This window comes from Cyprinodon tularosa, unplaced genomic scaffold (assembly GCF_016077235.1).
Source record: "Cyprinodon tularosa strain WSP-4 unplaced genomic scaffold, ASM1607723v1 ctg62, whole genome shotgun sequence".
Lineage (NCBI taxonomy): Eukaryota > Metazoa > Chordata > Actinopteri > Cyprinodontiformes > Cyprinodontidae > Cyprinodon > Cyprinodon tularosa.
Window position 1 is genome coordinate 364,177 of NW_024039363.1, and position 15,936 is coordinate 380,112.

Genomic DNA, 15,936 nt, shown 5'->3' on the forward strand with positions numbered 1-15,936 from the left:
GCATATATGTAAATATCATAAGGGAAGGCTTTTAAGACAGATAGAGGATAACAATCAATCAAACCACTCTCAAAACAACGGAGAACAAATGATTCCCATTGCATAAAAATGGCACATTTGATACGCATTATTTAAGCCATCAAGGAAGAAAATGAGATGTGAAGAAGATAAATCTCAGTGCTTTCTCTCCCACACATGCGATAAAACAATTGACGACAGGACAAATCACAGAGAAAGACAGCCTCTGTGAGGGGAAGTGAGAGGAGTGACAGCAAGTTGGAAGTGGTTAGCTGGAAAACTTCCACTCCAATAAGAACTCCCACACCAACCCCAACACTGTGGTTTAAAAATAGCAAAGGTTCAATTTTCTGTACAAGTCAATTCAGCATTGGACATTTTGGAGAGCGGGACAATAAGAAGCTGGTTACACAACAAAAATCAAACAAGGTGCGCTGTGACAACAAGCCTATTTCATTACACCTTATTATTGCTTCTGCACAGATTACTTATGACACAAAGCTGAGGTCTGGTGGATGGTGTACCCTCCCTGACCCAGATACTAAGCTGTCATTCTGCAGAGAGAACAAAGAATAGCAGCTGTCCATCAATAGTCTAGACGGGTTTTCAGGAATGACACAAATAAAGCAGCACATCGGCCACCTACTCATATCTACCATCATCTCCAGCAACAAAAAACAACATCTGATTTGGCTGCCTGCATGTTCACAGATTCAAAAGTCAAAACATTGGTACCATACAGAGGAATATGGATAACTCTGAAAAAAGCTTTTTATCTATAAGCTGCTAAAAGATAAACGGTCTTAAATATGGATTGTTCTTCTACTTGTTCAAAATCTCCAACAATAAGCCTGAACACTGACTTGTTCATAGCAGTTCACTCTTCTTTGCAGTTTATCCAATTTGAGGTTCATCACCTTTATTACAATGATATTAGGATGTATTCTTGTTATTTATACATTTTCGATTTTACTTTGTTCACTGTAAATATAACGCTTGTCGCAAAAAGTACTTTAAGGGACAGACACTAAGAAAGTATATTATAGTAAGTAAATAAAAATGATTTATATATATAAGTATATATATAGAGTATTGTCACTTTTTTAAGGACAATATCATGTACAAGAGATGAAAATGAATGTAATCCTCTGCTAGATGTAGAAATGTATAGTACAACAAAGTAATTAAGAGAGTACCACTCTATATCCACCAATACATTAAAGCATATCATTAACTACTGACTCATCAAACTTAATTAAAAGTCATTAAAAGATCATCCAGAATGTTGATGTAGGAAAAGACCAAATTCTGAGGTTAGGAAGGGTTGATCAACTAATGCATCTGAAGTTTCTTCAAAAGAGCATCGACTTTAAAAAGGTCATTTTTATTATTTTATTGCCTGCCAAGTTAAAAGTATTATCAGCTGCTAATGCTTGTACTGGTCTATAGGGATTAGCATAGGAAACAAAAATAGTTAAATTATTGGCTACTGCAAATATACATTACAGCAAAAGGGGTCTTCTACATATAACCCATCCCTTAAAGAGCAGATAGCTTGCATCACCTTGGGAGAAATTTGAAGCTAAAGGTGTTGCTCTGGGATCAAGATTGGTAGTCTGTGGGATTTGAACAGATTAACACAAAATCTACTCTAACCACTAGGCCACAACTTCCCTTGTAAATGTAAGTAAGGTAAACATATTCTGTAAAAGAAGCACTTAAGAACTACAAGGGCAATAAATAAGTCCATTGTAAATGTCTAAATATCTTTCTGCTTTTGATTTAAAGAAAAAGACTCAGCTCTAGAAACAATAGGAAAAAAAAACATATGTAGCCAGGTGTAGCAGAAAAAAAAATCAGTTGATGTGAAGAATTGTGTGGGTATGGCGAGTGGGAGAGAACAGGAGTTGGAAGACGCGCCAGCAGCACTTTATAGGTCTGCTGTATGGGACCACTTTGCATTTAGAGTGACCTACGATGACGGCGGAAAGAAAGTTGTGGATAAAAGTGCAACAGTGTGCAAGCATTGTGCAACACATTTTGTTTATGCTAACAGCAACACGACCAACATGTCATGCTAACCCCGAAATCCCTCATACTCCGTCAGCGCTCCAGACCGCCTGCACAAAGCAAAGCCTACAGCCTCCTCTGAGTTCATTGGAGATCGTAGAGGGCATGCGCGAGATGATTAAATTCAAAGCAGCAAAACATGTGGAAATGATCCAGGGTTTCCGCGGATCATAAAAAATAATTACAATTTATTAATTGTTTTTGTATTTTTCATTAATTTAATTTTTTTTAATGGGATTTTGGGGTACACTGGAAAAAGGATCTAAAAATAAGTAGAAATGTCTTAAATTAAGTGTATTTACGCTTACTTTGAGTAGGTAAATTAGATAGTTTGCAAATGGAATGAGTATTTTTGCCCTTAAAATAAGAAAATTAGATAAAATGCACCTGAAATAAGACAATGCAATTGTGTTTTCTTATTGCAAGTGTAAATTGTCTTGTTCCTTGGCAAAATCTCTCTTTTACCTACTGAATCCAAGAACAAATACACTTATTTTAAGAAAAAAAAAACTTATCTAAATTTCGATTTTTTTTCTAGTGTAACAATGAACATATACCGAACCAAAAACCGTGACCAGGAAACCGTGAACCGAACCGTGGATTTTGTGAACCGTTCCACCCCTTATATATATATATATATATATATATATATATATATATAGACACACATACATACATACATACATACATACATACATACATACATACATACATACATACATACATACATGTATATACAAAGACATACTTTAATAATCCCAGAGGGAAATTACTTTGCTAAATATATAAATATATAGTATCGATTGCATTTAGTGTTGATTGCATTGGTACCAATAAAATAAATGTTATAACAGTGTTGTTACTGTAATATTACCTGAGCTTTGACCCCATGATAAAAGTTTTGAATCTATTCAATTCATTTATGTAGCGCCAATTCACACCACATGCCATCTCGAGGCACTTTACAGAGGTGATTCAATCAGATCCTACAGTCACTTTAAAAAGTGAAACAATTGTACTTTCCTGAACTAAAATTGTGTTATGAAGTTAAAAGGCAGTTGGTTTACCTGTTGATTCACCAGTGTTGATCCAGTCTGGGTTTGCAATGCTGGCTATTGCAAAGATATCTGCAGCCAGGAACAGACAGCCTGAAATGATCGTCAGTTTATCCATGTCGCCTGGAGAAGAAGCGAAGAGTGACCGGGGAGGGGATGAGGAGGGGCGGGTATTTAAAGGTGAACCCCCCGGCCTTTCAGAGACTCGGGGTGGGTTGTTATCTGTCCAACCTCGCCCCCTTCAACAGTCGCCTGATGCTGAGGTTCTGCTGTGCATTTCTGCAGCAACGTTAGCCCCTTCGCGTCAAGCAAGCGTGAGACCCCAGCTACAAAAGGCTCAGACGTGACGCACAAAAGCATCACATCTCAAAAGCCCCGGCTGAAGTCCAGTAATGCGAAACAAAGGCTCAGTCAGCGCTGAGGCCGCGGACAGCTCGTGTTGTGATTCGGAGCAGCCGCTGCAGCAGCATCGGGTACAGCTGCGGCTAGCAGACAGCTAGCTAGCTATTTCCAAGATTCGGGCTCGGTGAGCCGAGCTGCGGCCCAGAAGCTGCTCGATGGCATTTCACACACAATGTCACACCTACTGAGGTCCTGGGGATGCGGACGTTAGTTCCTACACTCCGAAATAGCCACCTTTCCACGCTAGGTTCACAGTTACCCGTCAGGAAAACGGGAACCCATCACCATGTCTTGCTGAATAGAGTCGGTTCTCCTTCTCCGCTGGAATAGCATCTGGTACTTTCAGTCCATTAGCCAGCCAGTTAGCTGCCTTCCTCTCCTCCCGCTCTGGACCTCTGCGAGACGTCTTTCGTTCCGACTGTGAGTTTAAGAGCTCCGGGATTAACGATGAAACGGTGTCGTTATTGTTTTGTTTTCCAGCCGTGTGCCCACCACTACCTCAGCCTCTCTTTCTGCCAAATTACATCAAACGAACCCCCCCCATACGCAGCCTCAAACACACACAGAACAGAGGGGGGCTGCAGCTCTCTTCTCGCGAGACTTTGGAAGAATGGGGGTTGTGTTTTCATGAGTCCCCAGGTTTGAGGCAATTATTCATCATATACAATGGTCCTATAATGAAAAACACAACAGCGTGTCACAAGTTAGAAAAAAAACACAAAATTCAGGCATACTCAGCCAAATGATATGGAAAACACAGGTTTTCATAAAAACCTGGCTTGTTTTTAAACCACACATATTAAACGGCACAATGTATACTGCAACACGTTAAGATTTTTTTCTAAAGTGGAAACAAATATTCTTGTTCATATTAAAGTGAAAAATCCAGTCTCTTCCAAATGTGTGTTTTATTGGGATTCTGAAAGACAAGTAGCCTGCATACAACATGAGGGAATGATACGTGGTAAAAAGCTTTTTTTTCTGCAAAAAGCTAAAACAGATTTGTATGTAGATGTTAGTACATAGATTGTTTATAGATGTTGGAGATCTGCCTGTTTTATAGTGTAGTCCTGTTTCTCTGACTGTGACTGGCTGGATGTGCTCTCTTCATCCTCTGACATGGGAGTTGACTCGGAGCTCTTCTGACTGCCTTTGTGTTTCCTGGGGCTGCCTTTTATAGAGCTTTTTGCATCTCTGCTTCTGTCTCCTTGAACCGCAGTCGGCCTCGGCAGATAGCCGCTCACACTGAGCCTGGTTCTCCTGGAAGTTTCTTCCTGTTAAAAGGGAGTTTTTCCTCTCCACTGTCGCTACAAGCATGCTTAGTGTGAGGGATTGCATTTGAGTCAATGAGTTGATGCAATCAACTTTCCTTAGATAGAAAACTTTCAATCAATTTGACTGCATGATCTGGTGAACTGTAAAATCCCCTGAGATGACATGTATTGTGAATTGGCGCTATATAAATAAACTGAATTGAATTAGTAGAAAACAATATGTGAACGTAAACTGTAAACACTGACCCACTGGTCAAAAGGGCACAAAAGTGCATGTGTTTCCTGTGGAGGATGAGGAGAGCCCACCTGCCCCAAACCATCCTCACCACCTTCTACAGAAGTACCATAGAGAGCGTTCTGACCAGCTGTCTCACTGTGTGGTGTGGAGGCTGCAGTGTCTCAGAGTGGAAGAACGTAATAACACTGGTGAGAACAGCAGAGAAGATCATCTGGGCTCCTCTTCCCTCCATAAGACTTTTCCTCCTAGCTCTGCGTGTCCCGAGCCCGTAACACCATCAATGGCCCCTCAAACCCCCACCATGGACTGTTCTCCCTGCTGCCCTCTGAGAAGAGGCTTTGCTGCATTGATTGCAGTACCAGCAGATTCCAAAACAGCTTCTTCCACACCGTCATCAGACTGCTGAACCATTGAGAAAACTAAATCATGTCACAGACTCTGCATCAAACTGACAACACCAATCCAAAACACTGGATGATTGCACCATATATATTTAATACTCTGAACTTCCATATCAATGCAGGGAGTTTTTTTTTTTTTTTGTACCATGTCTTTTCTCTGACACTGTTTACATTTGATCACTGCTGCACTTTAAGAAATGGAAAGGTCATGAAAGCTGTACAAAACGAAATTTCGGTTTGTACACAATGTGTATTAAAATGACAAAAGTTGTCCAAGTGAACAGAGATTTTTCACAGAAACACTGCCATTCATTCAGATTGAGGTCTAGAGTTGACAGTCTAACCCATAAATATATTATAAGAATCTGCCCCATTCTGGAGTTTTTTTGCAGCTTTTAATATATATATATTTTTTTGATTGTGCTTTATTTTCACTAGTCATTTATTTTGCTTCTTTGTACTTAAAATCAAACATCTTATTTTTCAGTTTCAGGGTGATGTTTTCCCCCATTTGAGCTGCGGGTGGAGACAGCTCCTGCAGTCACCAATTACCCCGTGGAAACTTCTCTAATTAATGCTTTCTTTGGTCAACTTATTTGCTAAGGCTGATGGGGAACTGAGCAAAGCTCTGAATACCTTTCATAACATGACACCGACTTAAACCTGAAATGTTGTTTAAGAAACCTTCCACATTGCTCATGCATTCATGTATATATATACATACAAATATATACACATAAAGTCAGTAGAATAAACCAAGAGTTTGTATCTATGAACTGTGAAAGGACAAATGAGAGGAATTATTTTTTAGGACTTCAGAATTAAAAGACTATATCATATAAACGTATTACGGTCAGAAAAATAACCCAAGACAGTTAATCTAACCATAAAGTTAAAAAACAAAAACAATTATACACTGAATCCAGAATGTTTTTATTTTCTTTATGTACATTTTGAAGATAATGACACTCTGAAGAACTAAAATGTCAAAGACCAAATGGCAGGTGTTAACTCTACTGACCAAAAAACCAAACATGGTGGAGCACGAATTTGGATCAAAAAAATCCCAAATTTGTTCAACACTCATACTTTATCTGTGTGCTTGCTTCTGGGTCCCTCCACTGGCTGAGGAACAAAACAAACCTTATCATGCATGGCAAGTGATTATTGGTAGGACACAAAAAAGCTTTCACCTCTAGTGCTTGCATAGTTTTGATGTCATGTAATACGCTGGTGGAGAATATGTTATTTCAATAATGACAGGGAGTAGATACGGTATCTGATTAGAACTCAATCACATTAGAATAGGGCTGATTTCAGATCAAGTTGCAGAATTTACTGCTAGTACTTTCATTTACATAGATATACAATTATGCTGCCAAAAACCCCCCATAAAAGATGAAATGCATTGTGATTCTGCAGCTCGCTTTCTTTTATTTATGCCGTTGCATCAACGCTGAGGTACAATAAATGATCTCTGTGATTTTATTTTTCATAATTCATCTACAAATGGTGTATTAACAAGGTGTCCACTTGCTGCCATGGTCTTCTTTCCATCAACAAATTTTTTGGCTGCCTACAAAGATAAAAGAGAACAGTTAGGGATATAATTAAAATGATTTATATTAAGTGCAATCATTTCAAAATAGCTATAAAAATCTAAATGCATTTATTGTTATAATCGAACCACAGTAAAGTTTTGCAGAAACTTCCAGCCTTGAGCGCACACATAATTAATAAAATTTAAAAAAGTGCCGCGTTAAAGTCTCCACAAGCCTTGAACTTTTCTACCATCACTATGACAACCAAAAGCAGGTGTGGGCCAGTTTAATTCACGTCTTTGTATTCAGTCCCCTTTAGGCTGATAAAAAAAATGAAATCTAAAATATCAAGAACATCCATGCAGTAAATGAGCCACATCTGGTAGTGCTGAGAGTGAAGCTCAGTGGATAGCAGCAGGTTTACTGTGAGGATTTCTTTTTTTTCTAAGTTTAAACTGAACCTATGTCTTTAAAAATATCTGTCTTTTTCTACACTTCTTTCCAACATTTTTTGTCTCCCTCCACTGCTGATAACCATACCTGGTACCCATATATCAACAGGGAAGGTTATAATTAAACTAAGACTAGAGCCAGATATTTGTCCTGAATGAACTTAAGAAGCTCGGTCCTTGAATCCCTCGAATAATTATAGTCCAGGCGTCAACATAATCTGCTGCAGCACTTAAAACTAAAACCATTTTAGTTATTCAGAATTTATTTGCAGGGTAAATGTTATCCACATCTCTGCAGAAGGCATTTGTTAATAAAAATAAGAGAAACTAGATTTCACTAAATATTGTTTTCAATAAATGTGTTACTTTCTTATAGAAAACAGAGAGAATGCAGGAGGAGAAATTTAAGAGCCCATGTTAAAAAAAAGGCAAGGACATTGGCTACTTGAGCACATTACAGTTCTGTTACCATGATAACACACCTGAGGTCAAATGAAGTAGCGGAGGCGTTGCGAATAAACAAAACATCAGTTATGAAATGTTAGTCCAAACGTTGCTTCTCAATGGTTTAAATTTGTTTTTCTCATCTCCGGTTTATTTATTTGTTTTTTCATCAAACCTCCTGCCTCCAAACACAATTTAGCCATTCACACATTTTTAAAGTGAATAAAATAAGGGTTGTGGGTCATATAAAAACAAAAATGGATAAGAATATTTTAAAACAACAACAAAAAAAAATCTGATGATCTCTTACCTTAACAACATCATTCTTGGTGATGGCATCTATGGCCTGGAGGACGGATTCAGGAGTCTTGTAGGCTGCAGTGCTCAGAGCCTGGGCCCCGACCTCCTCCATCAGGCCCTCAGAGCTCTCTATGGACATCAAATAATCTGCTTTCACCTGGTTCCTATACAAAACATAAAAAAAAAGACAGTTGAAAAAATGAAAATGTGTTTGCGTATGAAAGACAACAAATTTTTATCATTGAGCTCACTTTGCTCTGATGATGTCTGCCTCTGTTACGCTTCCCTCTGAAACACCTCTCACCTGGGCAATGGCAGCTCTTATGACCTGCAGAAACAAATACAGTGAGAATAAACTGCGTGCACATGACATCTGTCTTTTTTTATTTTTTTTTTACAAAATTAGCTTTTTACCTCTCCAGCAGAGTTAGCTTGTGCAATGGTATAGACGCCAAAAAGCCCAGAGTCCGAGTATGAAGCATTGAAAGCAGTGGCCTAAAGATAAAAAAAGAGGATACAGACATAAAGATGGTTGCCTTTAGGAAATATGCAACTTTAAATATCCTAATTTCCATGCACCAATAGACAATAAAAGAATATTCTACTGGAGTAAAAAGATAAAAGCTGCCATAAATCCACTGAATCGGACATCCACTGCTCCTCTGCTTACATCAAATGGCTGGGCTGTAGCTTTGGCAACACCCTGGCTCAGTTTACTGGAGAGGTTGGCGCCCCGCTTCACATGAGGACTAGCTCCCAGGATCCTTTGCAGCACGGTGAAGGCATTAGCTTCAGGGGTGCCCATCACACCACCCTCGCTAACGACCAGCGCATGGACCAGATCATCACCATTCTGCATGCGCAGTTCACCTTCATACAAATGAATAGCATTAATAAAACTTAGCTACAAACTTATGACATACATTATTTTTTTGCCTTAATCTATAAGTTTGCTGTTTGATTAAAAACATTGTTAAAGTGGATTGAGTGATGTATGTTTTCTCCAGTTACATGATCAAAATGAGACGATGTAACAAATGTTACACAATTCTCAATTTAAACAAAATGAGACATTCACTGAAGTATCAAGGTAATTATGGCTTCTCAATGTCCTACTGAATCAGTAAATGCATGCATGTATCAGCCAACACAAAAAAAACAATATCGATCAAGAAAATCAACCGACTGATGTATTGTATCTCTACTCTTAAATTAAATAAAAACATAACTAAAAACAAAAAATCTCGCACCTCCTCCATGCAGTGCCTTGACAAACCCACTAGGGGTTGCTATTTCACAATTAAATACCTCTGCTTTGAGGAACTCAGACCTCAAGACAAATGTTAACGTTTTAGGAGTTCAATGGTCACACTTTGGTGTTTTAAGGTAAAGAGACACGAACACAAATCCAGTCAGAAATTCACACACTCATCGGGATCATGAATTTCACTTTGGGCTTGAATTATCAGGGGTCTTTTTTTGTTTGTATTTTGGTTTCAGGCTGGAATAATGATTCAACAAATGAACAAAAACTGGATGTAGTTCTGGATTATATCTAATGTCCATCGGATTGAAACACACAAGCAAAATATTGAATGAATCCCAAACTTTTTAATAACCTGTGATTTACTGAAAGTAATGACATCTTTGTGGGACCCAGCTACAACTGTGGTTGAGTAAGGGGCTGCATCTCTCTATGACATCAGCCTGTTTTGTCCCTTCAAAAAACCCTTTTGATTCGGATTACTTTTCCTTGAACAGCTTCCTTTTTAGGTTTTAAGCATGATGAAATGCTGGGTCTGTAGAGGTAAGACACTAATTAACATTTTTAATGAAAGTGTGAAAATATTCAAGCAGGAGTTTGATTAAAACCCAGTGTTTTATTCCAACCCGCCTTGGAACATTAAACCAAGTATTTGTGGTTATGTTTTTATACATTTAAATCTGACCCTGTTTGGATTAAAGAAAATTGGCAGTAAATTTCATCTATTGCTGCCATTTATAAATACTAATAATGTTTTCTTATTGTAATATGCAGGTTACATGTTCAGTAAAGAAAACTGCAGTAAATACATCTCCAATGGCTCATTTTTAGCATGCATTTACCTCCACGGTATGCTGCTTTAGCCACAGGTGCTGCAGCTCCACTGTGAGCGCTCAGAAGACTCTCGCCCACCTGCCTCAGGACAGAGTGATTGACACCTGGGTACATGAATGGAACAGAGAGCCAGTTTTAAATTCATTATACTGATCAGTTCTAAGGTAGCAACCCCTTAGGACAAAGCTCAAATATTGTGAAAAAAAAGTAATCAGAGTGGCACAGACAAGATAGCACTTACCTACTCCTACAAGAGCCATTCTGCCAGTGGTAAAATTATCTTTAACAAAGGAGTGAAGCTACAGGGAAGAGAAGAATAAGCAGGAAATATATGTCAGAGTTCCACATAAACTACCAAACAACTTTATCACAGCTGCACAAGCTGCAAACCTTCATAATGATCATTCAGAAAAAAGAAACAAAAGATCCAAACCTGTTCAGAGGAGACACGACCAACCATAAAGTCAGGGCAGTACAGAGAGTTGGACAAGGCGTTCTTATATGCTGCTTCATGCAACTTCTCAATTATACCTTCAACAAAAAAAGGAAAAGAAACAAAAACAAAGACAAGGCTTTTAACAAAAGACAACGCAAAACCCCATTACGTTGAAGCGACAAACTTCAGTGTCAAAGAAAATCGAAGTAGTTTATGACCATGAGGTGGAAGGATTTTTTTTTTTATTAGAGAAATATCAGATACCTTTTGGATGAATTTAAATTTGCTTCACCCTTTGATTAAAGTCCTACATAACAAAACACAACCGCACTTTGAACACCAATCTTCGCATTGCTAAGTTCATCATTGATACCAATGGTTGTCCTTCTAAACCAAAGTTGGGGAAAAGAACAATAATAAATAGGTCCAAGGTAACTTTGAAGGATTTGCATCTGTGGAGTTGTGCTGTTGGTGGGTTTTTTTCTTCTGCAGACAACAACCCTAAACATGCAGCCATGTGGTTCAAACCAATAAAATGATCAAATGTTGTAGTCAAAGTTAAGATCAATGTTCAATTTGGAAACCAACAATTTTGGTAATCGAAAAGGTCTTTTTAATGCATCCAGAAAAATGGGGGGGAAAACCCTTCCCTACATGTATGAAACTGGTAGAATTATGCTCTAAAACATTCATAGCTGTATTAAAGAAGTTTCTGACAAACAGTTTTCCTTCCACTTTACAGTTATAGACTACTGTGGGTTGGTTTGTCATATAAAATCCAAATTAAACACAAGAGAGGTGTAACAAAATGCAAAAATGTTGAACAGTTTGCTACGCACTTATCTGTGGACACTGTTGAGCCAAAGCCTTGTCAACTTTCACCCTGGATGTCAGCTCATCTACCTCCCACGGCCGAAACTCCTGAGCTGTGGTCACGTTGACCAGAAGATCCAACAGTGAATGTCTACACAAGGTCAAACACAAAGAAATAAATCAGGTTTTACATATATATATATATATACACTGTGTGCAGTATATAGAAAGCAGAAGCAAAACATACAGGTCATCTCTCAGGCATTCTGCAGAGTAGATGATATTTTCTCTTGATCCTGTCACACTAGATGTAAAAAAAAGGAGAGCACAGTTGACTCAAAGTGCGACACTTTGATAATAATAAGCGATAAACTGTCATAGTGACTCTTTATTCACCTCAGGCTTCCTCCCAAAGCCTCCACACTGCGACAGATCTTAAAGGCAGATGCTCCTTTTGTGGTCTACAAAAAATAACGAAAGACAATGCATGCATTAGTCAGATGCTGAAACATCTTCTTTAAAGAAAAGAGTCAAATCCTCTCACACACTCTTATATACATTACCAGGTTAGCGGCAAGTCGCAGCACATGAGAAACACCCAAGTTCTCCACATTCTCATGACGACTCCCAGCTTTTACAAACACACCGACACTTGATAACGGGGAGTAGTTTTCCAGTGATGCTATCACCAGACCATTCGGCAGTTTCGACACCTGAAGGAGCAGAGAAAAACAGTGTATAAAATCAACCCATAGAGTTCCACTGCTTTTCCCATCACATTTCAGAAAAATTGAAGTGAGCAGCACCTACTTGGACATTCTGAGGTGGAAGAGGTGCAGCCTGGGCAGGTTTTACACTGGTGAGGGGTTCGATCAAAGATTGGCCGCGCCTGGTAGCAGCGTAGCAGCGTTTCTGTGGGAAACATGGACAGAAGATGAACTGTAAACATTTGCTCCATACTAGGGCTGAAACAATTAATTGGATTATTCTTGATTCATCGACTACAGAATTATGTCATTCAATGGAGTATACTCTAAAACATGCCTTTAATTGACAGAATAACCCACTTAACCCTCTGATGCATGAATTATGAAAGCCTTGATCAAGATTTTTACCTCAAGGTTTTTTCTTATTCTTAGGACATGAAAAAAATGTTTAACTTTTTTTTTTCCAAAAATATTGTTGTTTAATGAAGTTACAGATATGTCCACTGGAGTGGACAATGCGCACATGAGAACTCAATATAAAATATTGTGAATTTATTAAAAAAAAATAATGATCTAGTATTCTGTTGTAAAAAATGCAGACCATTGATTCATTTTATTTTGAAAAATATTTCAACATGTTTTGTTTAATTTTTTACATTATAAAGGCACAATTTTAAGAACCGAATAAGGAAACCAATGACACTCATAGCTTACTGAAGTGACTGAAATTCCTCAGGATTTGCTGCTGCCTTGAATGTCTCCTGAAGTGTACTAAGGAAGGGTCTTACAATGGGGAGCCTATATGTGTTTGCAGGGCGGAAAGGTTTCACTATAGAAACCATAGAATTAAAAAGATATTTACTTCGTAGTAGCTGTCCACTACAGTGACCACTATGCACCAGAGGGTTAAAGCAGTAATTATGTCAAAATTGTAAAAAAAAATAAAAAATAAAATATATGTAAACACTTTGCATTTAAGATAAAAAAAAAAAAAAACATTTTAATCTCTAACATTTTAGTTCCATCTGGTTTAATTTAGTTGGTTAAGTTTGGTTGTTTGATTATTAATCGTTTATTGAAAAAAACAATCCACAGATTAATCGCTTTGCAAAATAATCATTAGTTGCACTACTCCATATTTTCTACTACAAAGTTATGCATAAACAATCCTAAACTTAACATGAAAATATGCTTTTGAAATTCAAACATAAATTAGAGCAAAAAGATGAATATATCCAACAGCCCTCGATTTTACTTAAAAATACACTTCTCAAAAAGTTAAACTATCATTCAGAAATGTATGTATTAGTGCAATGTTTATTAAAAATCTAAGCCCAGATGTAAAACTAATTTAAAATCTGTTGCTATTTGCTAAGCTTGAAAACTTCTGTCCACATATGCTCTCAATTCGATCTGAAAGAGGTTGAGTTGTTTTATAAAGATAGAAAATAATTAGCCTTTAGAGATGGAAAGCTAGTAGAGAGATATCCCAAAGAACTAAACTACAGTGAAAGATGACCATACAAAGTTCTGACAACTTTTTTTTTTACTTGGAATTTTTAACTTAAAAAAAGAAAAACTTGAAAAATATACTTTTCTTGTCATTATCAGGCAATATTTGTTTTGTTCCATATCTTAAAACCCAACAAAACATTGTTATTGCTGAAGCATGACACACTTCAGGGGGCAAAAAAAGACTAAGGCACATAACTCTTTCTTTTTTTTTTTTTCAAATGTTTTTTTGTGTTAATAAAAGTCAAATAAACTGATTTCATACGTTGAAGCAATAGCAGCTCAGTTCCTACACAGTAAAGGTTCTTCACCTAAAATAACCCAACAGGTTCCCCTTATTGACATGTTGACTACATCCTGGGAAGATGATATGGAATAGCTGTTCCAACACATCAGTAGGTTGTAACAATGTTAGAAATATGTGATCTCAGTATTTCCCTCTGACAACCTTACAATTAGAACAACTAAAAAAGAAACGAGCTCAGAGATGACCTTCAGGTTGCAGCTAAGCAAAAGCAACGAAATCAAATTAAACAGCATCTATCCGTTACAGGATTTGTTTTTACTGTAGGGAACAACTACTGTTATCATGTAAAATTACTGGTCTGTTTAACTGATCCAATTACACAGGCTGGTTTTACTGAACATATGGGAAGCTAGTTAGCCATCTTGCTAATAGGTGGAGCTAAATGCTACTTCAACTTCTAACCAGGTTAAGAAAAAGAACTACACGTATTTAAGCCTTTCTTATTAAACTGCTAATAGATTAAAAAAACAACAACACAAAACTAACCGACAAATTGTTCAGAGAGCGGACTCCTTTCATGACTCCCGGTTCTCTCCTTCAGCCGGTAGAGAGACACATATGGCGGAGGACTGACCCACAATGCACAGCGCCTCACGTCACCCGGATTTCAAAATAAAATATTCGAAACAAATCTAATAAAAATTTTAATTTGTGAGTCCATTCCATGCTAGAATCGACACTTAATTTATATAGGTGATTTGGGTAAATGTTTTTTTTTTTTATTATTATTAAGAAAATATATAAGAGGAACATGTAAATGGTTTATATAACAAAATAGACATTTCTAACCATAGAAATAGATTAGAAATAACATGCTGACAAAAGCTTCTGGTTTACATAATCCCAATTCACCTAGACCAGCTTGTTTGAGACATTTTAAGGCTTGTAGATGAAAAAGCACCCTAGAGTGAAAATATATCAGGTGTCTATATGTGGTCATTATAAGTTGGATCTATATTGACTGTCTATGGTTATATCTGCACATTTTATCTATTTCAGACTTGAATGTTATATATATATATATATATATATATATATATATATATATATATATATATATATATATATAGCAGGGGGAGTCTTTTATTCAATTGCCCCTCTTTCGGGGCTTTTACATCTACTTGTTTTTAGTTTTTGATTATTGGTTTCTAAAAAAGAAAAAAACCAAACAACCAAAAGGATGAAGCACATGATAATATCGGTCAATGTAATTAGAGTACTTAGATGAATGTGTTTCATTAATAAAGGCATAAATTTCAATAACATTTGTGAAGAAAACACCAGAAAATAATTATAAATGTTAAAAATATTAAGCTTAAATAACTTAAAAATACTTTTAAAATGGTCTTTCATTTAATTAAACATCTTATGTTGTTACATAATACTGGTTTAATATATCCTGGAGTACTGATATGTTTCTGATACATTTCATCAGCTTTCATATACTGTCCAAAAATATATTAGCTTTTCTCTGTAATTTGAGACTGAATTCAAAAGTATAATACTTTTATTATATTCCACCAAGTAAGAATTTTATATTATACTTTGCTCCAAAAAAAAAAAAAAAAGTGTTCTTGAGGCTCTGTGCTGGAATTTTTGACAGACCAATTAAAGGGTGTTAAATGGCTTAGTGGAAGGATATTGCATTGGATTTCAATATAATGTCGAGCTAAATATAAATCTGGAAACAGTGCCATACTTTTGCATTCAGCCCCATTACTCTGACAGCCTTTCATAAAATCTAGTACATGCCACAGAACTTATACTTTAACAGAGTCCACATCTTTTATTTTGTAGATATAAAATTCTTTGGGATGGGTAAAAAAAATAAAAATAATTTTATAATGTGATATATTCAAACTCCCATG

The 15,936-nt window shown here is 36.8% G+C and overlaps 2 protein-coding genes across 2 annotated transcripts in view; both read right to left on the bottom strand.

The window, feature by feature from the left end:
• Nucleotides 1-4,115, bottom strand: part of mosmoa (modulator of smoothened a) — a 36,110-nt gene extending 31,995 nt beyond the window's left edge. The window contains exon 1 of the mRNA XM_038307772.1: nucleotides 3,156-4,115. Within this exon, the coding sequence (XP_038163700.1) occupies nucleotides 3,156-3,261 (106 nt within the window). The 5' untranslated portion in view covers nucleotides 3,262-4,115. The remainder of the gene's footprint in view (nucleotides 1-3,155) is intronic.
• Nucleotides 4,116-6,370: 2,255 nt separating this feature from the next.
• Nucleotides 6,371-14,666, bottom strand: LOC119798362 (cytochrome b-c1 complex subunit 2, mitochondrial). The gene is made up of 14 exons (XM_038307789.1): nucleotides 14,555-14,666; nucleotides 12,353-12,454; nucleotides 12,106-12,255; nucleotides 11,939-12,003; nucleotides 11,790-11,846; nucleotides 11,569-11,693; nucleotides 10,727-10,824; nucleotides 10,535-10,592; nucleotides 10,302-10,397; nucleotides 8,866-9,065; nucleotides 8,610-8,690; nucleotides 8,447-8,523; nucleotides 8,206-8,359; nucleotides 6,371-7,034 (listed from the first exon to the last, which is right to left on the bottom strand). The coding sequence occupies exons 1-14, from the start codon at nucleotides 14,585-14,587 to the stop codon at nucleotides 6,951-6,953; spliced, it is 1,380 nt and encodes a 459-aa protein (XP_038163717.1). The 5' UTR covers nucleotides 14,588-14,666; the 3' UTR covers nucleotides 6,371-6,950.
• Between the last annotated feature and the right edge of the window lie 1,270 nt (nucleotides 14,667-15,936).

Coding starts and splice junctions, on each gene's coding strand:
- LOC119798362 (XM_038307789.1), bottom strand. CDS start 14,587: ATGAAAGGAGTCCGCTCTCTGAACAATTTGTCG. Junction 12,256..12,352: donor TTCCACCTCAGAATGTCCAA/GTAGGTGCTGCT, acceptor CTGCTCCTTCAG/GTGTCGAAACTGCCGAATGG. Junction 11,847..11,938: donor GCTTTGGGAGGAAGCCTGAG/GTGAATAAAGAG, acceptor TTTTACATCTAG/TGTGACAGGATCAAGAGAAA.